At 45.1% G+C, this 27,393-nt stretch overlaps 1 protein-coding gene and 1 non-coding gene across 8 annotated transcripts in view; one reads left to right on the plus strand and one right to left on the minus strand.

Annotated features, from left to right (window-relative positions):
- The first annotated feature begins 9,445 nt into the window (after nucleotides 1-9,445).
- Nucleotides 9,446-9,552, plus strand: LOC118677823. The gene has a single exon (XR_004974549.1). It is a non-coding gene; the product is annotated as a U6 spliceosomal RNA (small nuclear RNA).
- A 6,097-nt stretch (nucleotides 9,553-15,649) lies between these two features.
- The window catches only part of MYLK (myosin light chain kinase), a 272,007-nt gene continuing 260,263 nt past the window's right edge, over nucleotides 15,650-27,393 (minus strand). For 4 of the 7 annotated variants that reach the window (XM_036348905.1, XM_036348904.1, XM_036348911.1 and 1 more), the window contains 3 exons: nucleotides 21,840-21,969; nucleotides 20,136-20,267; nucleotides 17,433-17,683 (listed from right to left, as the gene is read on the minus strand). In XM_036348905.1, the coding sequence (XP_036204798.1) occupies nucleotides 17,433-17,683; nucleotides 20,136-20,267; nucleotides 21,840-21,969 (513 nt within the window). Of the gene's footprint in view, nucleotides 17,684-20,135; nucleotides 20,268-20,488; nucleotides 20,988-21,839; nucleotides 21,970-27,393 lie in introns of those variants that run through there. The other 3 variants (XM_036348906.1, XM_036348912.1, XM_036348907.1) reach the window with 2 other exon arrangements.

A 27,393-nucleotide genomic window follows, 5' to 3' on the forward strand; every position in this document is an offset into this window, starting at 1 on the left:
CCTGGGGTGCATTCTAGTGCCTCTTCCAGCCCCGACACACGGGCTCCCCGTGGCCGTGGGGCTCCCTGTGGCCGAGGGGCTCCCCATAGCTGAGGGCTCCCCGTGGCCGTGGCCGAGGGGCTCCCCGTGGCCATGGGGCTCCCTGTGGCCGAGGGGCTCCCCGTAGCTGAGGGCTCCCCGTGGCCGCGGGCTCCTGAAATATGGTAGCAGTCATCTCAGGTAGAAACTATAGTTTAACTTTAACCCTGCTGTTCGGCTTCTGTACTTATTTGCTTTATTTAACAATAGAAAAGTTATTTTGACTTTCTGAATTATATAAATCATTCCATTCGATTAAATACCCTATTGATTATGTGAATATCCCATTTGTAGTGGTCATACTGGTCTTAGAAAGCACATTTTCCTTTACCTAGGAAGGACACAGAGTTATCCCAAGGTCAGAGGCTCCAGTTAACGTGTCCCTGTTGACGCAGTGTTCCGGAGACCCAAAAACTGTAATTTAGATAAAGTGCCTAAGTTTAACCCAGGTTACCCAAGGGCTCTAGACCCAAACTGTAGTTTAGATAACATGCCTAAGTTTAACCCAGGTTCCTCATTCCAGACCCGAGGGCTCTAGAGAACGTGTTTTTGTCAATTCAGTGATCGGAGACCCAAAACTGTAATTTAGATAACATGCTGCTTCTGCTTCTGTAAACTGGTTTTTTGCAAACCAGGTTCCTCATTCCAAACCTTGAGATGTAATCAATACCTTTGTGATCTTTGCCTATATAAGTCTGGCTTTGCCACCATCTTATCACTATGAGATTTGGGGAATGGCCCCTCATAGTCCCGGATTGCAATAAATGTGACTCTTTAATTCGACTTCTTGAGGCGTCCTTCTGTGATTTGCGGGGTACATTACAACACTCCCCGTGGCTGAGGGCGCCCAGTGGCCAAGCAGGAGGGCGAGGTGTGGCGTGGAGCGTGCGTTTTCACACCCAGCGGCCCCAAACGGAGGGATGCTGGCTCGCCTGGGAACCTGCCTGCAAGGGGAACCTGACCGCTGGTGCAAACTGCACCAACCAGTTGACTCCCAGTTACATCCACCGCCTTGTCTCGGGGTTTTAAACATCTGCAAAGGTCCCCTACCGTCCATTTTCACACACCCAGCCATCTTTAAACGAATGAATGCATAGGTGGTGATAGAGAATACTTATTTCAGCAAGTATTTATGGAGTGTCTGGGAAGGAAAGAGACAGCCCTGGGTCTCCCCGAGGTGATGCAGGGGGAGCTGGATGAACGCATGAGGTGTGGAAGTGACTGCCGTAACCCACGCCATCGTGGTAGTGACCGAGGTGATGAAACAGAACTGAATTCTGGACATATTTTAGAAGTAGAGAGGATACGGTGTGCAAATACACGAGCTGTGGAGTGTGAAGTTAAAGCGGCATTGTGAGCAACTTGGAAGAATTGAGTTGTAGAAGAAAAGGCTTTGAAGAAAGAAATCAGGATTTTTGTTTTACATATTAAGTTTGAAATCTTTATTAGACATCCAAGGGGAGAAGTTGCATGGGCAATTGGATTTAGACATTGAGGTTCAAGGGAGAAGAGAGAGATTTGAGACTCACCGGGGGATGGTGGTATTTAGAGCCATAAGACATCTAGAGATTGAGACAGGGCACTCAGCATTTGGGGGGGTCTCATCCGCTCAGGCCCTACAGATTGTGTAGAGATCCTGTTGCCTTATTTTCCTGACTTTTTTTGATGATGTTAATCCTCACTCAAGGATATTTTCCATTGATTTTTTTTTTAGAGAGAGTGAAAGGGAAGGGGAGAGACAGAGAGAGAGAAACATTGATGTGAGAGAGACACATTGATTCTATCAATTGGTTGCCTCCTTGACCGGAATGGAACCCACGGCCCAGTCTGCGGGCCCACACTCAGTCCACTGAGCCCAACAGGCCAGTGACTTCTTTAAAGAGCAAGTGGGGGTATTCAAATTGCAGGCAGTGATCAGTGGGAGGTGGAAATTGCAAGGGAAATAAAGAAGAGGCCATTTTGCAGAGCAAATGATCATTTATGTAAAGGCTTCTTTGATTCATTTAATGGAATCATTTTTCCTTTCAGTATAACCTAAAAAAGGAGGTAGGAATACATAAAATTCTGTCAGTTGGAAATCAACTTAAAATTCAGTGTAGCCTTGCCACAGTGGCTCAGTTGATGGGAATGTTGTCCTGTACATCAAAAATTTGCAGGTTTTATTCCCAGTCAGGACACATACCGAGGTTGTGGGTTTGATCCCGGGTTGGAGCACATATGGGAGGCAACCAATTGATGTTTCTTTCTCACTTTGCTCTCTCCCTTCCTCTCTAAAAAAAAAAAAAAAAAAAAAAAAAGAATAGAACATGAAAAAAATATCCTATCTAATAAAAGAGAAACCTGGTAATTGGCGTACAGCCGCTACCCTTCCCATTGGCTAATCAGCAAGATATGCAAATTAACTGCCAGCCAAGATGGCGGCCGGCAGCCAGGCAGCTTGAAACTAACATGAGGCTTGGTTGCTTCAGTGATGGAGGACTCCAACGTTCCCCGCCTGCCTTGCCGGCCTCTGAGCTTGCAGTTTAAGAAACATTGTAACAAATATAGAAGCTAAACAAAACCCCAGAAACCTGCTTTCAGTGAGCCCGGGATCTCAGAGCTGGAGATGATACAGAGTTTCGATTATAGAACCTAAGCAAACCAGATACCTTCTTTCAGCAGCAGAGGCCTCAGAGCTGGAGCCATAGCTAAAGCTGGCCCAGAAAAAAAAAAAAAGAAAGAAAAAAAGGAGCAGTTGGTAGCTTCAGTCGGCCTGAAAACAGCCCTCAGCCCCTCACCCAGACTGGCCAGGCACCCCAGTGAGGACCCCCACCCTGAAGGGTGTGTGACCAGCTGCAAACAGCCATCATCCCCTCATCCAGGCTGGCCAGGCACCCCAGTGGGGACCCCCACCCTGATCCAGGACACCCTTCAGGGCAAACCAGCCAGCCCCACCCATGCACCAGGCCTCTATCCTATATAGTAAATGGGTAATATGCCTCCCAGCACTAGGATCAGCGGAGCCGAGAGGCCTCCCGGCACTGGGATCAGCGTGACAGGGGGCAGCGCCCAAACCCCCTGATCGCCCTACGGTTCTGTGTGTGACAGGGGGCGGGGCCACAACCTCCCTATCCGCCCTGCTCTGTTCATGACAGGGGAAGGCGCCCCAACCCCCTGATCAAACCTGCTCTGTGCCTGATAGGGGGGAGCTCCCCAACCCCCTGATTGCCCTGCGGCTCTGTGTGTGACAGGGTGCGGCGCCCTGCCCTCCCCCCCCGCCCCCCACGGGCCCTGCTCTGTGTGTGGTGGGGTAGAGCCATAACTTCCCCATCGGCCCTGCCCTGAGTGTGAGAGTGGTGGCGCCCCAACCACCTGATCGGCCCTGCTCTGTGGGTGATAGAGGGCGGCACCCCAACCCCCCCACCCCCACGGGCCCTGCTCTGTGATGGGGTAGAGCCATAACCTCCCCATCGGCCCTGCCCTGAGTGTGACAGCGGCGGTGCCCCAACCCCCTGATCGGCCCTGCTCTGTGGGTGATAGAGGGTGGCGCCCCAACCCCCTGATCCGCCCTGCCCTGAGTATGACAGGGAGCGGTGCCCCAACTCCCCTATCGGCCCTACTCTGTGAGTGACAGGGGGGAGCTCCTCAACCCCTTGATGGGCCCTGCTCTGTGCGTGACAGGGGGTGGGGCCGCAACCTCCCCATCGACCCTGCCTTGAGTGTGACAGGAGGCGGTGCCCCAACCCCCCAATCGGCCCTACCCTGAGTGTGACTGAGGGTGGCATCGCAACCTCCCAATCTGCCCTGCTCTGTGCATGACAGGGGAAGGTGCCCCAAGTCCCCAATCGGCCCTGCTCTGAGCCCGACCAGGGGCTGCACCTAGAGATTGGGCCTGCCCTCTGCCACCCGGGAGCAGGCCTAAGCCAGCAGGTCGTTATCTCCTGAGGGGTCCCAGATTGCGAGAGGGCACACGCCGGGCTGAGGGACCCCCCCTCCTCCCCGAGTACACAAATTTTTGTGCACCGGGCCTCTAGTTTAGTATAAAACCTCATCACAGTTTTTTATAATATCAAACTGTTGGAAACAATCTAAATGTTGAGTAGTAGTACAGACAGGTTAAATTATGATAAGGCTTAAAATAGGATACTATTCAAAAAAAATGATTTTGCATAAACTTTCAAATGATTCAGCAAGAATGTATATGTGTGTAATAGGCAACACAAGAATAAGGGAGAAATTGTGAACAAAGAGCAAATGTGGCAAAATGATGTGATTAAGTTAGAAACTATGAAAGGTCTGAGATTTTTACTTTACTTGCAAGCTAACAAGTTAACCTCCCCCATCCTCCCCCCTCCCCACACACAAACACACATATTTTTGGCAGCAGGGTCCAGATTTTTGTCCCTGGAGACCACAGCTGCCAATTCTTGTAGCCTTCCTTCTGAAGAATAGCCTCGGGCTGTTCTCTCCATCCCACCCAAGTGCCAGCTCTCTGTAATGGGGGAGATGATTTCTCCACCCAAGCCTCTCAATCAGGAACTGTTCTCTTCTTTTGAACATCGTGGGAGATGGATGAGCTCAGGCCAGGGCTGATTGTGGTGGGTGGAGTGTGGAGTTTCTCAGGAAGGGAAGCAGGGCACTGCTAGAGCCTTCAGGGTGCACTTTGCAAATTTTGTCTCGTTGCCGAAACCGGTTTGGCTCAGTGGATAGAGCACTGGCCTGCGGACTGAAAGGTCCCAGGTTCGATTCCGGTCAAGGGCATGTACCTGGGTGCCGGGGTCCTGCCCCAGCAGGTCCAGGGGTTCCCAAAGGCGTAGACGGAGTCGGCGAAGAAGGAAGGACACGGAGACAGTGTTCAGTTGATCAGCAGCCTAGCCAGGATCTCCAGCCAAGTTCTGGTCTGGATCTCTAGAGAGGTTCTGCTTAGGATCTCCAGCCAGGTTCTGTGTCCATGTTCTCTTGCTAGGTTCTCCAGGTTCTGTAGCCATGTTCCCTCGCTAGGTTCTCTCTCCAGCCAGGTTCTGTCCAGGTTCTCCAGCCAGGCTCAGTCACCAGGTTCTAGTCAGGTTCTCTTGCCAATTTCTGTAGTCAGGTTCAGTCCAGGATCTTTTGCCATGTTCTCTCCAGCGAAGTTCTTCTGTCTGTAGGTTCTGTGTAGGCTCTGTCTTCTAAGTTCTGTGTCTTGCTGTCTAGTTACAACTGTATTTATACCAGTTGATTCAATCCTATCAATCTCTATTACAAAGGTTAGGGCGTTTCTTATCTCCATTCCAGGGAGTAAAGATTATGTAGCTTAAGCATGATTGTTCATAGTTAAAGTGATTAATTACCCGCCTGGCACTTAGTTAAGAGGTTTTATTCTCTCCCTAACTTCAGGGGAAAATCCCTACCTGGGGAAACAACCTTTCTCAGAGACCTTCGTTAAAACACATAGTGCCAAGAAGGTGAGCAAACATATTAAGAACAGTATGCCATATATGCCAGGTCCCTTGAAACAGCAAGCATGGACCGGCTCCCAGCACCTGGGTTGCGGGCACATCCCCAGTGGGAGATGTGCAGGAGGCAGCTGATCGATGCTTCTCTCTCATCGATGTTTCTAACTCTCTATCTCTCTCTCCCTTCCTCTCTGTAAAAAATCAATAAAATATATATTTTTTAAAAAATTTTGTCTCGTGAATTTTGTGTGTGTGTATGTGTGTGTGTAAGTCTGGGTCATGGCAAAAGCAGCTACCAGAGCAACATCTTATGTTGGTTTCATAAGATGTTGAAACCAGCATAAGCCCCATACACAGGGAAAATAAAGCAGGTGGGTTACATTACAACAGAGGAACCCTGAAATTAGGAAACTTTGACCTTACATATGACTGTTAGTAACTTGCCTATCTTCCCTTTATTTTACAACTAGAGGCCCGGTGCACTGATTTGTGCACCGGTGAGGTCCCTCAGCCTAGCCTGCGCCCTCTCGAAATCCGGGACACTTTGGGGGATGTAGTAGTGCACAAAGTGGCAGGCAGCTGGGTAGGAGCCCGAGCCCTGGCTGGGTGCCGCACTGCTTCTGCTCATCCTGCCCTCCTGTGCCTGCTGCAGCTGCTCAGTAGCACTGCGGTGGAGGCGGGAGAGGCTCGCACCGCCACAGTGGCACTCCCCAGCTGTGAGCCCGGTATCTGGCGCCCATTGGTCAGCTGAACAGTGCTCCCACTGTGGGAGTGCACTGACCACCAGGGGACAGCTCCTGCATTGAGCGTCTGCCCCCTGGTGGTCAGTGCATGTCATAGTGACTGGTCAAATGGTCGAACAGTTGCTTAGGGTTTTATATATATAGATGTAAGCAAGTCCTCTCCAGGAAAGGAAGTGGGGGAATCTTTATTATTTTGGACATCTCCAAGGAGGGAAAAATGTCTAAGCTTTACTACACTGGAATAGCTCTGTAGGGTAGGAAAAAACCTTTTCCTCTCTCTTCTTTGGTAGCTGGAGCCGTGCAAATTGAAATAACAAAGCAGAGATTAATAGGAGAGTAAGTTTTAGTTCATACGCATTCTGGGGGGACAAGAGAGTCACAGAAATGAAGGGAAAGCTCCAAAGAGGTGGTTATACCCAGAGGCTTGTTTATCATTTTAACAAAGAGCAATACATTTGTCAAGAAATGACAAGACAAAGGAAAGGGGGTTTAGGTTTTTACGGGTAGTAAATTGTGGGAAGGTAAATATATGGAGAAAACTAATGGAAGATAAGGGTTATTTTCAGTAAAGTTTATGGTGTCTGGGTGGCTTCTCTGGGCTGGGAAGTTTAGCATCATATCTGGTGATTACAAGTTGTTCTGTTCTTCCTGGTATGAGAGAGAGATGGGGAACCAAAAGGGAAATTTATGTCCTGCTTTTAGGCAAATAGGGGGAGGAGAGAGAGCTTTTTCTGCATCTGCTATTTTTCATTTGCCTTCAGCTTAAAATAGTCCTTATGCCAAAGTGGCATATTTTGGGGTGGCACATTCTGATCCCCTCAACTCCTTATACAAACATTCTTGAATTGGTTTTAAATGCTTTCGATCAGAGACCTGAACTGTGTGGAAAGATGTTCAGAGGGAATCATCTCCCAATAGTAGTTCTATACGAAGGGTTTAAGGGTCTTTATTGAATTGTTCTATCAAACTTGCCCTAAGTTTGAAAAAATTTTAAATAAAAAAATGGGGAAACAATAATCCAGAGATGTATTAGACATGGAAATTGTTTAGAATATATTAAGTAGAAGAGTGGGTTATTCATGGTGTGTAGTAAGACCTTGATTTTATAATAGTTAGGTATGCGGGTGTTTACAGTGAAAAGAAAATCTGGAAGGGGTTTTATATTATTAGTGTTTATCTTTGGTTGAGTAAGAGCATCAGGTTTTTCTTTTTTTATTAATTTTCTTTTTGCCTATATGTATTTTTTTTTCCTCCTATGAGTGGTTTTGTGAGTAAATTTTTTTTTAACTTTATCAAAACTAGAATCCCTTTCTGTCTTCTAGTGGGAATAGATATCAGTGATTCTCTCCCTCCCCCCCATCTTAGATATACTTAAACAGCCCTAAAAAGTGGGGAGGCAGGAGGGTGAGAGAAAGAGACAGAAAGCATAGGGGGAGTAAAGAGAAGAGACAGGTCTGGGAGGATTTTTCAAGTGAAATGCTGATCAATATAAACTCCCTTATTTACCTTCCTTACAAAATCAGTAAATTCTCTGATGTTTTTGTATGAATGGAATTTCTGGAAGCTCAAAGAAAAGGAAGAGGAGACAATAGTAATATGGGTTACATTTTGGGTGCTTCCGGGGATTTTCAAACTAAAGTACACTGTCTAGTTATATTTAGGATTAAATCGTTACCTAGAATAGTGGTTCTCATACTCTTAAAAAGTATTGTATTGAGGACTATAAAGAGCTTTTCTTATTTATTTATTTATTTATTTATTTACTTACTTATTTTGGTTAATTCTCACCCAATGATATTTCCCATTGCTTTTTGGAGGGAGGTGGAGAGAGAGAGAGAAATATCAATGTGAGAGAGTCACATCGATTGGTTGTCTCCTGTACCTGGGGGGCCGGGATTGAGCTTGCAACCGATACATGCCCTTGACCAGAATGGATCCAACGACCCTTCAGCCACAGGCTGGGACTCAAAACACTGAGCAAAACTGGCCAGACAAGCGCTTTTATTTATGTGGGTTATAACTATTTGATATTATCCATATTTCTAATGTTTAAGAGATTTAGGCATCCCAGAGAACAGGTTAATTTGTAATTTAAAGTACAAATTGTGGCACATTCTTTCTCTCTCTCGTACTTTTCTCCTCTCCTTCCCCCAGGTACCCTTGTCTGCCGCTCTTTCCTAAGTTCCAAGTTTCCTAAGTGCCTCTGTGACTCCTTTCCTGAGTACAGGCTCCCCTTTTCTATTTCCGTGACTTTCCAAGCAAACTTTCTCTTATAATTTGAAAAAATAAAAATGTATATATTGTGCAACTGATTTAGACTTGGAATTCAAAGTTTAACTCTTACTAAATTTATAAACAGTATTGGACCATTAAAAAGAAGTTAAGTTCCATCGTGTTTATACATTTAATTATGAGACTTATTTTACTTGAGAAGGTTGCTAGTCACTTTTTTGGAAAGTTTTGTTATAATTGAAGGAATGAAAATGAAATGTGTTTATTACATTTATGAAGGCAACTTAAAAATGTTTAGAGTAAAAAATGAATATTACATCTTGGTAGATTTATAAATCTACCAAATCAAATCTGGGAATTGAATGTAAAAGTTTAAGAACTAGGCTTTAAAATTTGCAACATTAACAGGTAAAATAGTAATTTTAAAAAACCAGAGTAGTTTCTGAATAATCTTTTATGTGCACAAATTTGCGCCCAAATGCATAAAATAGCCTTATTGACACATTTATGAGAGTCAGATTGTTTTATTGAGAAATTCCTGCATATGTGAGTCATTTCTCTGGGCTGTCTAATTTTCCCAGAAAAAAAAAAATTCTCCAATCTCCTGCACATGCAGAAATAATCTGCAGCTACAGGGGTGGCTTCACGGGTGCATAACTTGTATAGTCACACTTAGAGAGAACTCACATTTGTTGTACTGCTCTGCTGTCACTATCTTAAAATTTTTTAAAATATATTTTATTGATTTTTTTACAGAGAGGAAGGGAGAGGGATAGAGAGTTAGAAACATCGATGAGAGAGAAACATCGACCAGCTGCCTCCTGCACACCCACCACTGGGGATGTGCCCGCCAACGTACATGCCCTGACTGGAATCGAACCCGGGACCCTTCAGTCCGCAAGCTGACGCTCCATCCACTGAGCCAAACCGGTCAGGGCTATCTTGAAATTTTTAATACTTTTTGAAAGAAGAAGCCCTGTGCTCACTTCGGCAGCACATATACTAAACTTGGAAGGATACAGAGAAGATCAGCATGACCCCTGTGCAAGGATGCCACGCAAAGTCGTGAAGTGTTCCATATTTAAACAATAAAATAAAATAAAAATAAATAAAACAAGAAGCCCCACATTTTCATTTTGCACTGGCCCTGCAAGTTCTGTAGCCGGTCCTGCCTGGCAGTCAGAGTTCTGGCAGCCACCCAGTGGGAGAGGGCTGGAGTCTCAGGCTCTTTCTGTAGCTCCCCCAGCCCCCGCATCTCCCACCCTCGGTTGTGCCTGTTGTCCACCAGTCCACCGCCTCTCCAGTGTAATTTTAAGAGATCCCCTTTTCTGCCAGGCTGGAGAGGGACTGTCAGAGGCCACGTGGGCTGGCTAGAGGAGAAGGTGGAGGGGGGTTGGCCTAATTCCTCTACTTTTGGCTAGTTCTGTGATAGGACTCAGCCTGCTTTTTGAGGCTTTCTTCTCTGTGGACATTTGCAAAGTGGAAAACTTTAAACAAAATTAATTACCAATTATTCTGCTGCCAACTTTTGTCTGGCTCTCTCATTCTGTGCTCTTGTGGGTTTATGCCTTTTGTTCCTTTAGTTTCATTTTAGAGAGGTTTTGGGAGACAGGAGATAAATGCAAGTGTCCAATCTGCCATGTATGACCACTAGTCTCAATTGTTTCCATAGAAACAACTAGTCTTTTTTTTTGGCACCCATTTGTGTTGGTTTATATAATACTTAGTTAAATTATATAATTACAATTACAAGTAGAACTAGCATAAATAAATTTAAGAACAAACCCAATTGACACTTGCTTGGTAAATATACAACTCAGTTAATGGGAACAGAAGTGTGTGGGCATCAGTAAATTTATTTTACAGAGGAAATGAAAACTGTGGTTAAGTGGGGCAAGTTGACTTAAATGGAGATTTACTGAGCTTATGCTTTAATTGAATATAAGATATTCATAAAGAGGGTGCATTATTAAAAGTCGAACAATTTGGCTCCTTGGACAACCAATTGAACTTTAAAGAAGCTTATCTGTCTTTAAAAACTCGAACAAACAAATGCTTTTCTGGTATCAGGCAGTTCTCTGCACTTTGACCATGGATATTACTGATGTGTTCAGATGACCTCCTGAACTATGGAACCTTATCTGTCCTAACTCCTAATTGTCCTATCCTCCCTCTGCCTTGAGCTCCTAGTTGGATGTTTGACCTGATTTGACCTTAAAGATCTTGGTTTGAGCCCTAGCTGGTTTGGCTCAGTGGATAGAGCGTCAGCCTGCGGACTGAAGGGTCCTGGGTTCAATTCCAATCAAGGGCACATGCCTGGGTTGTGGGCTTGACCCTGCAGTAGGGGGTGTACAGGAGGCAGCCAATCAATGCTTCTCTCTTTTTCCCCTCTCCCTTCCTCTCTGAAATCAATACAAATATATTAAACAAAGAAAAAAAAAAGATCTTGGTTTGCATCAGTGAATTGATACCTTACATTCCCTTTGAGGCTCCCTTGAGAGGTACCTGGTTTCTCCAGTCTCTTCTTTAGGGCAAAACTGACTTGCCTTCCTATTGGCTTCCTCCTTTGTAGGAAGTCAGCTTTCAGCTTCTCTGCTCTTAACTCAGTTACCCACTCACCTATTTGCTTTCCATCTTCCAAGCTTCTAGTATTTTTCATGTCCTCTCATATTGTCTTTGAAGGGTTTATAGCAGGGGTCCTCAAACTACGGCCCGCGGGCCACATGCAAATACAAATATTGTATTTGTTCCTGTTTTGTTTTTTTACTTCAAAATAAGATATGTGCAGTGTGCATAGGGATTTGTTCATAGTTTTTTCTTAAACTATAGTCCGGCCCTCCAATGGTTTGAGGGACAGTGAACTGGCCCCCTGTTTAAAAAGTTTGAGGACCCCTGGTTTATAGCTTTAAAAAATATTATTCCCTTACTCTCCATTTAATGGAGGATCTAAAGGGAACAGAGATACTGCTTGTCTTCAGTAGTTCATGTTTGGCCTTCTCTATGATAACTTGCCATTCTCTAAACTCTTGATCTGGTTCTCTAGAAAACAGGACCCTCCATTTTTGAGCTTTCTAGACGATTTAAAAACGGTATCTATCCAGCCTTTTCCTGAGACTGTATAGCAGAGCTCTCTTTGATCTGTGGTTAATATGCAGTCAGAAAGAAGTCAATGAGAATTAGCTTTTGTAAATATCAATTAAAAACCAGGGAACTTTGAGGGGTAAAGACTAAGTGCGATTAGTTTAAAGTCAAGCTTACCTGAAAAATTTCCTCTTGACTGGAAAATAAGACTCATAAGGTCAGATGAGCTATTTCCTTTGGGTCTGATGAAGAGTACTTAAGAGCTGGGAGTTAAAAATTCCCACTAGAACAAGAGGGCAGTTGTAGCCTTTCCTAAACTCACCGCAATTATTTTTTGTGCAATTGCATGTGCACTTTGTTTCAAAAGTCATTTATTTTTTTTGGGGGGGGGGGTGGAATTTAAAGTATTCTTTCTGTCATTCATTATATGAAAGTATCTTTTTCACATGTTTTATTTCTGCAGAAGTATAACCAGTTCCTTGAGCATTATCAGAGGATCTTTGACTTATCTTAGCATCTCTGGGTACCAGAATGAATAGGGGCTTTCCATAAGGATGAGGTAGCATGCACGAGCTCATTTAATTTTTATAACAACCTGTCAGGTGGGAACTATTTGTTACTCTAATTTTATGCTGAGAAAACTGAGGCACAGGCTACACAGTTCCAGTAAGAGGTACAATTGGAACTGATTCTCCTTGGCTGATTAACCAGGTTAGCTAGATCCTACCCTAGTATCTTGCAGCATTTGCCTTCAATGAACAGGTGAAGAGCTTTCTGGAGCGAGAGAGATCTGGGTCTTCAGGGACCTTACCAAATAGGTTATATGACTGCTTGCTAATGTTTGATGAATTTGGCCTGAGGCTATTTTTCACTGTAACATAGCATCTGGAGCAAGGCTGTGGAAAAGCCCTATCGCTCAACCGATGTCTTGACTATTGGTGGCTACAAACGTCTGTCCAGAAGAAGCTAATAAATGTAAATGACCAAAGTGACAGGTTAATTTGTAACCTCCTTCTTTCTTAGTTATATCCAACTAGAAGAAATCTAGTCCCAGAGAGACAGATGATATGAGGATTTATTACACACTTCTGTGCGGTCACTATTGGGGCTATAGTCTCTGACATGAAGCCCTCCCTGCGATGTGTGAGCCATTAGAACATGGCCAAGGACTATGGACTAAAATTTCAAACAACCAGCAGTTAGAAATTTAATGTTGTCTCCAAGCACTATAGATCTCCTGGATATTTTCAATTCCAATGGGAAGGAAGTTATGATCAAAGCCACTGAAGTTAAAATGATTGTTGCTCCAAGGATGGCCCCTCCCCTTCCTTTTGGTTCACTGTCAAGGAAATTCCGTCCCAGCGACCCTGTCTCTCTCCTTCTCTGCATCTATCTCATCTGTCCCCAATGGGTGCTCCCCTATCTCAAGTAGCTCCAAGTTCCAAACACACAGGAGATTTTTGCCCTAGGTGGTTGTTTCATATCACAGGTTATCTGGTAACTACTTGTGGATTGCAGGCCTATTTAGATTTTGTGGTGAGAAGCACAGAACTGATAGTTTAAAATTTTCTTAAAAAGTGAAAAAATGTATATATATATATATAACCCTAATATGCAAATAGACTGAACAGTGGAACAGCTGGTTGCTATGATGTGTGCTGACCACCAAGGGACCGTGGCGGGATGGTGGAGCAGGTGAGCGGGGGCACCTGACCAAGGTGGGGCACTCGTTGCTGTCATTGGAGCAAAAATCTGGTGGTTACTGAAAATTCTTTGCTCCTGTGCACTACGGTCCCACCCAGCACTTGCACCCACCGCCGGCACCAGAGCTGCTGCTTGCACCCACTGCTGGCGCTGGCCCTGATCGCTTGGTGCCGTCAGTGGGTGCAAGCGGTGGCTGCCGGCCCTGATCACGCCTGAGGGCTTCTTCCACCTCTCCCTGCTCCTGAGGGGCGATTTGGGTGGGCAGCCGCCTTTTGCACCCACTGCCAGCGACAACCCCACTCACACCTGCTGCCAGCTCCAGAGCCACCACTCGCACCTGCTGCTGGTGCCCAGCGCTGGGCCCAATTGCTCAGCGCCATCAGTGGGTGCGAGTGGGGCAGGTGCTGTCAAGCGCATGGGAGTGGGCTGCAGCAGGAGTGGGGCTGCAGCAGACAGGGGACTGGGGTCCACGGAGGGAGGGGCCGGGTGGGGCTACAGAGGATGGGCTGAGACGCGCCCCTATGTCCACTGCAGCCTCAAGGCCCACAGTTCCTTTCAAGGTGCACGAATTCGTGCACTGGGCCCCTAGTATGAATATAATTAATGAAGAACAATAACCTAAGTATTGAGTTTACATTATTCAATATAATTGATGATGCTATAGACCATACTCCCCTTCACAGTAATTTGAAAAGTGATATGTACAGTCAAGGTAAAATTTGGAGTTTTTTCTTTTCCTCAGTCTATCTAGAATAGTGCTGTCCAATGGAACTGTACAGAAAGTTCTAATCTGTGCTGTCCAAGAAGGTAGCCACAAGTCAGTCACATATGACTACTGAAAACGTGGAATGTGGCTAGTACAACTGAGGAACTGAATTTTAGATTTTACTTATTTTAATTAAATAGCCACTTGTGATTCATGGTTACCATATTGGTCAGAACAGACCTGGGATACAGTGAAAGATCTTATAACAGCTCTAGATTCTGCTGCAGCCACAGAGAACCCTAGATTCTTTGTGATTTATAAGAATAAATGTTTACTTCTTGTTTGTGTTCTGTACCTGTTTGGAGTTGCCTGGGGAGCCAGGTGGGTAAAGCAGCCACATCTCACATGTTGGCAGTCATTGTGGAGAGTTCTGTACCAGGACACAAATGCTCTGGCCCATGGGGATGCACATCACTTCTGCTCACAGCTCACTGACCAGGACCAGTCACAGGGCCCCAGTGAGCTAGGAGCAGGAGTGCAGCCCTAACTGTGCCGGGGCAAAGAGCCTCAGTAATGACTGCTACAGACATTAGCCTCCCTCTTAAAATACAGAAAAGAGTTCCCAAGGGGTAAGGAAAGTAGTATTACTTGCGTTTTCTTGAAAAAAAGAGAGTTGAGTTTCTTTAGAATTTATCTTTCACATTTTGGACACTCACTGCAGAGATTTATAAAAAGCTGGTAAAATGTGAAAAGTAAAACTCAAAAATTTTGAGAAAAAGAAAAAGAGACTTTGTATAAGTTCGAACTGACAACAGTCAGCATGTCTTTTTAGTTATACATAGAAATATCATTTGATATGAAGCTCTGCAATGTAAGGAACAATCTGGGGATTATTCTTTATATGTTTGGGATGAAAATGGAACAGAAGAAAGTGTATTTGTGATTTTTTTCATAGCACAGAATATATATGATACATTTTTCACCAGCAAGCAATAAAAAGTCCTTTTCTTTAAAAATAATTTTCTCACTAGGAATATTGGCAGATTGTGGTTGCCTTAAAAATGAAGAAAAACACACAAAAAAACCCACCAAAAAACTGGATGAATGGATTGTTTCTTTCCAGACCATATGGGATCATAGAATTATCTAGTACAACATTTAATGGCATGTCTTGATTCTTTCTATAACATTTACAATATTGTTTGGATCTCCAGACATGGGGAAGTCACCATCTGATATCTGATAAGACTTCCTTTAAAGCAGGAGGAAAGTATCCTGGTAACAAATACTTCAATATAAAGACATGGAAAGATGGCACTTGGTAGCTAATAATGAGTTGCATCAAAGTTACAAATGCAAACCAAGCCCTGGTAAATAATATTAATGATGAGGATGATTTTGCCACCTGCTGGAAATGTCATGTAGATTTTAGTACTATGAGGACACCATAGATATTGGAAGTGTAACTGAACCAAACTGATGCTCGAGAGAAATTCTGAATTAAGTGTGCAAATTCGGCTACCTTGTATATACAAGAACTAACTAAGTCATCCTGCTCCTTATTGAAATGCAACCAGAATTGCCATTTATGCAGCACAACATCTATTTTCTGTTTCCAGGGTCTATCTGGGTAGTCTACAACTGGTGGCATGGGAAAAGAAGGGAAGGCTGCAAAGACTGAACAAAAAGTATGCATTGTGGTATCCTTTATTTAAAAATTGTGAGCTAACTACAGTTGTAGTGTTCTCATTTACCATTCTGTTGGCATAATTAACTGGGAGAACATTAACACAATTTCAAGAAGGCATCAAAAACCTGTAAACAAACATACACACCACACATGCACACACACATACAACACACACACACACACCAAGATTATAGTCTAAACACAAAGTGATGAAGACAAGCTCTGAATACTCTAAATCAAATTAAAAACCCTTTGTTATAATAAACTGTGGCAAAAGTGTGGCTATTATGAAAAATATAACTGTTTAAAAAGCAAAAAGGAAAATACTGACAATTTGAAATTAGCAGCAAAAAGCAGATAAGATAGAATGGAAGATAACATAAGACTAAGTAATAGCAAAATTCTAATGTTGATACTGTGTAGGATTGCACTGAAGTAATTTAAGATCGATTCTTGAGGAACTATTAAAAAGTCCCTTGAAATATTAAATCGCTGCACTTTACAAACAGTGGACAAGAATAACTCATTTGGAATGGTACACACACACACACACACACACACACACACACAGAAAATGTATTAGGCATATCAGTTTATGGTCTTTGTTTAAGACCTTCAAAAAGTTTTATAAAGAAAAATTTAAGTGCCAATGTAGTGAAAGAAAGTTAAAAGTTCCTAAAGATGCACGTCTGATGCATTTATTGGGTCTGAGAATATATTTTGAGGTTGGGAGCAAGGCATGTTTGATGCACATTCAAGAAAAAAAAAAAACATATCGTGGAATCTATAGGGTAGGTAGAGTTCTCTGAGGGTGTTTAGAATGAAGATGTGTCAAACTCAGACTATCCTGAAGGGGACTCCAAAGTATGTAGAGTTCTATAGCTCTTCATCAGCTGAAATGTTTCATGGTGGCCAATAAATAAGGCTAACTTTTCAGCAAACTGGTTTTCATACAAACACAAAAATCTTTACCACACATGCAGAGCTGATAGTCTCTAACAGCACAAATATGACTCCTGGTTTCAGAAGAAAAGCACATTAGCAAGGATATTTTCCCCCACGAGTTCTTATAAAAATATCTGAAGCTGCTAGATACCTGCAAAGTGGGGATAAGTTTAGATTGCCTACTGATTTTAGAAGGAGGTTTTATTTTCCTAAGGAAGCCAGCCTTCTGTGAGCAGGGGGCCTGTCTTCAGAATCTAAGTGTAATGTCCTTAGTGCTTAAACTCATGGCAAGCTCAGATCCAGAAAAACAGGCAGGCAGAAGGGGGAATGAAAAGTCTGAATGTCTACAGTATAGTTTGAAGTAAAATGTGCCTCGTAAATTAAAACGGCTCAACTGCTTTCAGACTGAAGGGCTGCAGCCTGGAGAAGACCCAGTTCTCTGGAGTTAGGAGCTGGGAGAGAGACCCCTGTCTCCAGGGGCCTCTGGGCTGACCTGGGGCCGCGGGGCTTTATTTTTTATGAGTGTTTCAAATTTGTGACTTTGCCCAGAAAAATACTTCTTTTGGTTACTTTATCTTCAAAATCAACTGGTCGGCCAAGTTACTGGTGATTTCTCAAAATGAAATCTAGCTGTACTAGTATCTTAAGGTGCCTATTAACTGAAATTAATGCCCATCAATAACACTGCTAGGTACAAACTGCTGTTGCTAAGAACTGACCCTAAAATGACCTAACTAGGTAATCTATCACACTAGGTGCTTTTACTATCTTGGGGTTTTGAGCGTTAGAGAAATAGTTTTTGTACTAAGACTTAGAAACTGCTTCTCTCTGGCTTTGTTTCACTCTTCCTCTTCTTCCTCTTCCCCTTCTCCTTCTCCTTCCTCCATGGTTTCCACAATGAGTTCCGCTGTGCAGGTGGCTTCTCCGAGACTGTTGACAGCCTTGCAGGTGTACTTGGCATCATCATCCCCGCACACATCGCTAATGATTAAAGAGCAGTTCCCATCCTCATCGTAGTCTATCTGGAAGTGGCGGGACTCCCTGATGGACTGGTCGTCTTTGAACCAGACGACCTCAGGGTCTGGGTATCCTGCATCACAGGGAGGGAACACAGGTAGCAAAAACTGTCATTCAAAATTTCGTATCAGTTCATGCAAGGAACTCTCAAGCTACTAATGCAGTAATGGAAAAAAACGAAGACGTTGCCTTTTAGCAGCTGCTTTGATATTGATGTTTGAACCGAACTGTATTGTAAATACTAATATATGAAACCCTGAGTGAGGTGTTTCACAGTCATCCCCTTTCCCATCCACGTGGGGCCTGCCCCTCCCGCCCCCCCCCCCCCCCCCCGCACCCACCACACGCACACACACAGATACAGAGTGCTACCTGGAACACCAGCCCACCTCAGTGATACGCCCAGAGCCAGTTGTCTTCTGGGATGAAATGAAAATTTTTCATCTTGTATAAAAGTTGAACTTAAATACATTTAATAAAAATGAAGATTCAGAACAAATGGGTGCAAGGGACCTTTAGGGGGTGAGGGAAAGGCTCTAAAATTGGACTATGGTGATGATTGCACAATTCTGTAAATTCACTAAAAACAATTGAATTGTACACTTAATATAGGTAAACTATATGGTGTGTAAGTTATAACTCAAAGCTGATAACAGCTCTATAAAATGCAAGTTAGAGGAGCTGCTAATACTGCTAAGAAAAAGAAAGCAGTATTTGTCTTAGTCTGATCCAAAGTCGTAATCTGCCTCTAGATAACTGGAAATGGATCACACTGATTAGCCTCATTTTAGGAATTAACCATGTTTCTGCAAGGTCCAACATTAAAAAAATACACACACACACACACACACACACATTATGCCTTTAAAATAGAGGATGGAGCAAAAATAGGTTTACAGTTGTGGTTGTTCATATGGAAAATAATAATAAATAATGATACAAGAATAAACTGCATTTCACATGCAACTGTAAATCTACTTTTGCCACACCCTGTATATTATAATTCTAACTGACTTATGCAAATACCAAAGAAATAATTCCAAACAGTTGACAGTCATTATGTTCTAATAATTTTTTGAAATGGAAAAAGGAGCCCTGCCGGAGTGGCTCAGTGGTTGAGCGTCAACCTATGAACCAGGAGGCCAGGGTTCGATTCCCGGTCAGGGCACATGCCCTGGTTGTGGGCTCAATCTCCAGTGTGGGGCGTGCAAGAGGCAGCTGATCAATGATTCACTCTAGTCATTGATATATCTATCTCCCTCTCCCTCTCCCTTCCTCTCTGAAATTAATAAGTATATATAAAAAGAAAAAGAAGAAAGGAAAGAACTTCGGAAGACCCAACGACAATGGTGATGGTGAGTCACAGGCTGTGGCCCCAGAGCTTTCAGCAGAACCCCAACCTAAGCCTTTCCACACTAGCAAAGGCAGCACATCACATTTTAAGAATTGAATGAAAAGAAAGATTATGGTGGGCAAGGCATTTACAAGGCATTTTGATACAACGACACAAGTGAAAAATTGTTTTTTCATTCCTAACTTTGAGTTACTTTATCCAAAATACATTATGTGGCCATATTGCTGGAGAACCTTACAAAATGCTTTGTTCTAACTGCTGTCCTTGGCAGTGAGGTCTTGAGCAAGTTGCTTAATGAACACCTGTGTTCGTTTGGTCAGACTGACATGGAAGATAACCCTCCACTCTGGTTGGCATACGACAGTCACTGACTTGAAGCCAATCTTATTTTGCCCTTTATCTTTCTAGGATGTTGCAGTCTATGGAAACTGAAATGCTTTGTGTCACCACCATTGCTAATTTCTCGTGTGCTATGCTAAGATCCCTTAAGGTCCCTTGAGCTCCAACAGCTCACAATTCTATGGCCACATTGTCCTGCCAGCAGCGACGCATGGGGAAGACGGCACCGGTGTCTGGATCCCAGCTTCCCTCCGTTTGAAGTCACACTGCATGCTCTCTGCTCTTATCAGTCCCACAACTTTCCTTTGACTCTGTCACATCCTTAAAGGACTTAAAAGGTTTCTCTTTTCACATATGTCATCTAAGAATCCCCAGAGCCACTCAGGACATCAGACATCATCTTAGAGGTGAGGGCGTGAGGCTCAGAGAGTCAGATCATTGCCCAGGCCTCACAGCAGAGCTGCTGACTCCACAGCCCGTGCTCCGGGCCAGCCTCCCTCTGAGAGCCTTTAGGGGCACATGTTCCCCAGGAACTTGAAACTTCATTTCATTAAGCAGGCTCCATGGTCACATACTATCATCCATGACAAACCACTTTAACTCGGGTTTAGTGGCTGATGGAAGTAAGTGAAATGTCAAATCTGCCCCTGGGAAGTCACTGACAGCACTAACCTTCAGGGTGGAGTGGGGGCATTGGGCCAGCTCCTCCTGACCCAGTTTCCCTCAGAGCCTGGCTTACCCAAAGGCTCCCAGAACTGACATCGTGCCCAGGGCACACAGTAGGGGCCCAGCAGCCCCCAAACCCCTTTTTGTAGTCACAGCTACAACTTACCTTCAATCTTGCAGTCAAATCTAGCAGCACTTCCCTCCACCACTTCTAAATCACGAATGGTCTTAGAGAAATAGGGTTTTACATGGGGCTTTTCCTCAGCAACAGCCTCCAGGAAAGCTTGGGCGACATCTCCTAGAAGACGGGGAGAGGACATGGTCACCCCTTCACTCCTTGTTCTTCCTTCTCCCTTAGTTTAAAAAAGCTGACTTTAATTTTTTTAAAAAAGTAGCTCCAATTTAGCAAATAATGCAGCTTAGAGGACTGAATCATCAGCACACCTTTCTCCTGGGGATAGGTTGGCCAGCTGCCATGTGGTTTTGGCAGAAGAGAAAACTGTGACTAAACTGGGGAAATGTTTGGACTCCCCCTTCCCTTACACTGACACATTGAAAAAAGAAATAATCTTCAAAAAGGATTTTGGCTATATTTCAAGCTGTTTCAGGATTCAGTGGAGGGTGTCTAAGAAGGACTGAGCCACACCAGCCTTCCTGGTCTCCCTGCAGAGCAGGCCTTCCCTGCTCCTGAGAAGGGAGGAACCAGTCCTTGAGGCCTCTTCCACTTGCCAGTTCTGTTGTCCTCACTTACATTGCTCCACGGTGCATGAGAGCAGACCAGGACTGGGATTGGTCCAGGGAAAAGCTAGAACTTGGAGGGGCTCCTGCATCCTATCCCTCCTCTTTAGGCTGGTTGTGGGTCATTGGGAGTGGCAGGGGTGGGTCAGGAGGGACTCTGTCCCCAGCTACATCAGGAAGCCCAGGAGGCGGCCTGGCCGATGACTTTGTGCTTCTCACCTTTGGGTACCAATGGCACCAGGCAGCGGGGCTGGAGGGGTGTTGCTGGCCAAGCAGGCACCTTGAGAAGATAAGGGCCAGACCCTGCATCAGTCCGATGCAGGAAGAGGCAGAGGCATTCACTGAGGAGATGGATGGGGCAACGTCTCCGAGGGCAAGTAACTTACTCCGAGGATCTCGAGGAGCAGCCCTTCCAGTCACGTTTCAGTATTTTAAAAAATGCCAAACGAATATGGACTATATACATTAATTTTCCTCTCAAAGAAAAACACAGACTAAAAACAATATTTTTGTTTGACCGGCATGGCTCACTGGTAGAACATTGACCTATGAGCCAGGAGGTCATGGTTCAATTACCAGTCAAGGCATAAGCCTGGGTTTCGGGCTCCATCCCCAGTGGGGGACATGCAAGAGGCAGCTAATCAATGATTCTCTCTCATCATTGATGTTTCTATCTCTCTCTCCCTCTCCCTTCCTCTCTGAAATCAATAAAAATATATTTTAAAAATAATAAAAACAGGATATTTTGAAAAAGTAAACTACATGTGATTGAAGTTTTATATTTGCTTAATATATAAGTAGTACTTTTGTAATGAGAAAAATGGGAGCTTTGAATAAATCTTTGCTAAGTCTTATGTACAACATAAAAAGAATAGTAGAGGTTATCTAGTTCTAGTAGACAAATAATAACTTTACTTGGGAAAATAGTTAAACCCAAGTTAAATAACTAAAGAGTAATTAGGCTTAGTAACTATTGTCAGAGCAACCTAAAAGTAGTTCTGAATTTAATCCTTGTAGACTGTATTACGAAAAACAGCCCACCCCCAAAATAAACTCCTCAAAATGCCCCTCCATCCCCCAGCCCTTCCTTCCTCACCACCCGGGAGGAGGAAACCCTCCCGGAGCTCCTTACCTTCCGATTCTAGTTTTTCTGCGTTGAGAGGGCTGGTTGGTGATCCTGTTGAGGACTTCCTGCCACTGAGCCCTGAGATCATTGCCATAGAGGACAGTCTTCCAATGGCTCTCACAGCATTGCCCGTTTTCTGGAAAGCAGACACTGGGGTTGGCCTCGGGCGGTGCCCCTGGGTCCTGCCGGGCAGTGGGGCTCAGGGAGGACAGCCCAGCCCAGCAGAGGCAGCCGTCCGTGGAACGAGGGCCTCTGAGTGCCGAGGTCCTGCCAGAGAAGAGCGCCCGACCTTGTCTGCTCAGCACTATCAGTGTGTCAGAAGATGTTCGGAGAATGGAATGGGGCCTGGAACCGATGTGTGCGTTAATGTGACTAAACAAGGTCAACATGAGACAAAAACCCTTTTCATACTGTGCTCCAACTCCCATAAAAGGGAGAGTTTATATAAAGCAACTGCAGGCTGAGACAGCTCCAAAGACTTATTGCTGACGGGGCGCAGCAGGGCTGTTTCTCGTAAAACAATGCCAGTGACAGGACTGCAATTGGTCACGAGGATCATTACTACAGATCCCACAGGTCCTCATGCAAGTGGGAAAGCAGCACACTATTGACCTCCTGTGAGTCGCTTAACCTCTCTGGGCTGGTTTCCTTCTCTGCATAAGGAGGGGTTGGACAAGACTCCAAGGTCTCACTTAGCTCTGTGGCTGATCCAGATACTTAAGAGATTTTGGGAAACAGTCTGGCTGGCTCAGCACAAGTCGATGAATGCAAGTGAAGTTCTGGAGGGTGCTCTCCCCTGGGGTACACCCAGGCATCAAAAAGCACACCGGGGAGATGCAAAGCAACGGCACTTTGCTTTTCTGAGTCGAGACACCTTGGGAGTGGACAGAATTTCTGCTGAAAAGGAAGCCAGAACTTGAGATTCAAATTTCTTTGCAGTGTGAAAATCCTACCAAGCATAGGATTTAGGTCAAAGAAATCCCCAACAACATACAATGCATCTATGTTTCTTACCTTTAATTAAAGTTTCTTACTCCTTTTCTAAAGTCAATGGGAAAACTAAGATAAGAAACTAAAGTGTAACCAACTGCTTCCACCAAAGCATCTTTTCAGGCGCCCAGATGCTGTGCATCCAGAGAGCAGATGTCGGCACAGACTGGCTGCCGAGAGAGGGAGGACACCAGCAAAGGGCTCCCACTCACCCACTGGACCTCAAACTGTGCCAAAGCCATTTCCCTCAAGTTACTGTCACACATTCAGGTATTTCAGCAAAGCCTCACAACTCTGGACTAGTTGGAAAGCCAGTATGCTTCAGTAAAAGGATTATTTCCAAAGTAAAGAATTTCAGGCCACTAGGGAATCATATAGAAAAGTGTGTGTGTGTGTGTGTGTGTGTGTGTGTGTGTGTGTCTGTGTGTGTGTGTGTGTGGTTTAAGCAGTGGCCTGTGGCTGTGGCCATGATCACTTTCTCTTGTCACCGGTGTTGCAGACTGTTTTCATGCACTTTGGACAGACATTCCATCTTGCCATCTTGCTCTGTCCTCTGCCCAACCACCCTCTCAAATACATCACTGTTGGTGTTGGCATGCTTCTGGCCCTCTGTCACCGCGGTGAAACTGGGTCACTCTGAACAGAACCCAGGAAGCCCCAGGGGGAGGTGATAGGTGGGGGAAGCAGGTGAGAGACGATGATGGAGTAACAGCTCTGTGCAGAGGCACTATGGCCCTGCAGAGAACGAGACCATTTGGCAATCTCGCGTGCTCTTCTGGAGGAGGCTGCCACATTGATCTGTCTGATGTGCTGGCGAGAGTGTTGAGAGACCCAGCTCTTCCCGTGGGAGCTTACTCTGGCCTCAGGAATGTGCGAGAGACAGGCAGCCATCCATATACTTAACATCAGGCCAAGCTGCTTCCTAGTCGGCCAAATTCTCAGTCTGCCCTTCCTTCTCCTCTCCCTGTATCCTTTATCCAATGCAGATAGGTCTGCCCTCGCCAGGAGTCTCTAAATGCAGAGAGTTCATTCCCAAAAAGGGACTGGTTAGTTCTTGAACCACAGATTACTATGTGACCTTTTGCAAGTTTGTTCCCTTCTCTGGGCCTCATGTCCTTGAACCAGAAGATTCAAATCTCCCTGTAGCTCTACTCTTCCACAGAAGACTAGGATTCATGTTCAAGAATATGTAGCAGGAAACACCACCCTGAGCAGTTGGGCTCCCTAATTCCAAACACCAGGATGGTCTTCACTTCCATGGTGTGGAATAATGAAGTCTTTCCTCGTCTATTAACAACATGACTAACATGAAGTTACCAGAACAAGGCAAACAAAGGAGTTACGATATTTCCGAGGAGGCGGCAAATTCACATTAACAAATAGACCATACACGGGAAAATTTTCCATCAGTTGGAGTGATATAACATATGATTTCTAAAACAGAGGGAGATATATGTGCTTAATAAGAAAAAACATTTAAAATAATCTATGCCATAATTTAATCTTTGGAAACTCATTTATGGCGGGGGGGGGGGGGGGGGGAAATAGGCCAGGCAATGTGGCTCAGTGGTTGAGCATTCCACCCATGAACCAAGAGATCACCGGTTCAATTCCTGGTCAGGGCACATGCCTGGTTTATGGTCTCAATCCCCAGTAGGGGCCATGCAGGAGGCAGCTGATCAATGTTTCTCTCTCCACAATGTTTCTATCTCTCTATCCTCCCTCCCTCTCTCTCTAAAATCAATAAAAAACATATTTTAAAAAATTGGTAAGGACGTTATTTGTTGGAACTGGAAAAGAACTATATATGTATATACCTTTGAGTTGAAAATTGGTTGCTGTTTTACTTGATCAAGACCTTAGGAAATTTTTGGAACATCAAGGCAGCAACGTTTCAATTCCCTAAACTCCATCCTTGTTTGGAGGAAGCCTTTTTCTTGTTTGAGGGCAATGGCCAGGCTGAGTCCTGTGCTGCACGCAGGCATGCTCTGTACGGGCCTCTCTGAGCCAGCAGCTCCCCTCCCCTGGGAGCCCGCGAGAGTGACTAACCAGCCCCACGTGCCCAGGACGGAGGGCTTTCCAGGATAAGGGTCTGTCAGTGCTAAAGCTTCGACAGTCCCTGGCAAGTGGGCAAGCTAGTTACCTCTGAGCCAGCCCGCAGTCAGAGACCCTTTATACACCAACAGCCCCAGATCGGAGTTTCCTGAGACGTGCATGACATCCAAGGTGACTGCCAGGCGTACTCGGTGCTATCCTATGCCCAAGGCTTTCCTCCTGATGGCCCTGTGGTCCATGCTGCTGGGGTCTTCGTGGTTCCCAGAAAGTAAAGACGGTTGTCCCTGGGCCTCCAAACTCCTAGTCTTTTGTTTCTGGTTTTGCATGCAAAAGCCCTGTTATCCTGTTCCACTTGCCCACCCTCAAGGCTCTACTAGCTTTTAAACATTCTTCTAGGTATAAGTGGAAGAATATACCTTCTCTCAGAATAATTTTATTCTAAGGTCAATAATATGATTAGCCATCCCCATGTTGCCTAGTATATAGGGCTGTTTCCATGTTGCTTCCTTCCTCCTGGGCCTCTAATGAAAATCACATGAGAATGAAAACAAGGAATTTTCTCTTGGGCATCTGTAGAGAGTTCTGGGCTTGCCCTTTCCCTCCACCACAGCCCGCCCCCCTCTGTTTCCCTCCACCTCACCTGCTCCACCACACAGAACCTCACTGCTCTGACGGGGAACCTATTCCAGGACAGCTAAGGTGCTGGTGCCTGGAGTTAAAAATGTGGGTAACATGGCCCTGGCCGGGTTGGCTCAGTGGATAGAGCGTCGGCCCACAGACTGAGGGGTTCCAGGTTTGATTCTGGTCAAGGGCACGTACCTCAGTTGCAGGTTCGATCCCAGGCCCCCGTCGGGGCCCGTGTGGGAGGCAACCAATCAATGTGTCTCTCTCATGTTAATGAATGTTTCTCTCTCTGTGTCTCTCCCCTTCCCTTCTACTCTCTCTAAAAATCAATAGAAAAATATCCTCAGGTGAAAATTAACATAAAAAATGCGAAAACGTTTTCCTAAGAGAGCAATGTAACATAAGATGGTCAGATGGAGCTGAACTGTCACCAGTGGTATTATGCTTCAGGGACAAGACGGGTCAAAAGGGATTGTGTGGTCTACTTCTGTGAAGCCTAACCACCGTGTCTGTGGGAAAATCACTTCCAAAGGCTGCCACCCATATTAAAATATGGCTTTAAAATTCCTTCTCTGAATTCTGCCCTTTTCTCCCAGAACTTCTGCCCCTCACTTCCAGAAAACCCTCTGACTAATAACAGTGTAAACAAGAGAAAAATTTTAAGTGATTAAAATACCAGCAAATTAATGGTTCCTTGACCCCTTTGACTAAAAAATTCCATTTGCTTCCTCTCCCATTTGCTTATCTCTTCTCCACGCCTGTCCCGGGGTGGGTGTGTCAACAGCAGATGCGCCTGCTCCCAGAGAGCCTGCAGCGAAGCTGCTGCCCCTTAACCGCAGCCCGGCAGGCAGAGCCTAGTGCCACCGTTGAGGACTGCCCCACCCCACCCAGCACCTGCCTGCCCCAGAGATCCCACTATTTCTTTGAGATCTGTTGGCCACAGAACCATTAATAAAGTCAACTTTTGATTTTTGTGGCCCCGTCTTGCTTTGTTTTGTTTGTAAGAATATGTGCTACTCCGATTTCACTGGATGCTAACAGCGCCAGACGGTAAGGTGAGCAGCACAGTCTTTCAACTTGCCTGGCACTTGAGGGTGGCCAGGTCGACCTAACCCTTCAGACGGGGTGGGGATGGGGTGGTGTGGGCATGGGGATCAAGAACTGACTCCCGCTGTGGGGAGCACAACTCCTAGTCCCTTGTACCCCCCACCTGAAGCCCCTCCCCTGCCTCTGTGGGGAGTGTGGTTTCTGAGGGAACTGTTCAGTCACCCCGTGTAGCAGATGACCAGTGTCCCAGTTGCCCCTAAAACAATGGTTCCTTTTTCTCTGCCACAGGCAGGTCTAAATGCCCAGGTGCCTGTCTGCCCAGCGAACAGACGGCTCCTTTCAGGTCAGTGTAACCCGGAGGTTCAGCCTCTGTGCCTTTCTCCTCCGTCTATGCTGTCACCCCCTCTGTGCTCCGGCTCGGGCAGCGGCTGGCTCCATTCTCTTGTCCGCACTCACATATATGGTATGGAGAGCTATACCGATAGTTTATAATTCTTGCTGGGTGTTATGTCCTTTTATGTCTATTTGCTTCAGTCCCTCCACTACAGTATACGTTCCATGAGTATAGAATGCAGGCCCCCTCCCGTAGCCCGGGAATTTTATCACACTAACAGTGAGAGTAAAACAATACAGTAGATGATGATAAGTTCTCTGTGGTTTCGGATATGGTTTTATACATCTGCTAAAATCGAAGGCAATTTTGTGTTGTTGTTACGACTGTGTGCTTTGGAGCCAGGCTCTGGGTTAGAATCCTGCCTTTCCCACTGACTAGCTAAGTGATCCTGGGCGACTTTGCTAACCTTTCTCTGCCCTTGAAAAGTGGAGATAACGTTAATCAAGGATT

The sequence above is a fragment of the Myotis myotis genome, unplaced genomic scaffold (genome assembly GCF_014108235.1).
Source record: "Myotis myotis isolate mMyoMyo1 unplaced genomic scaffold, mMyoMyo1.p scaffold_m19_p_2, whole genome shotgun sequence".
NCBI lineage: Eukaryota > Metazoa > Chordata > Mammalia > Chiroptera > Vespertilionidae > Myotis > Myotis myotis.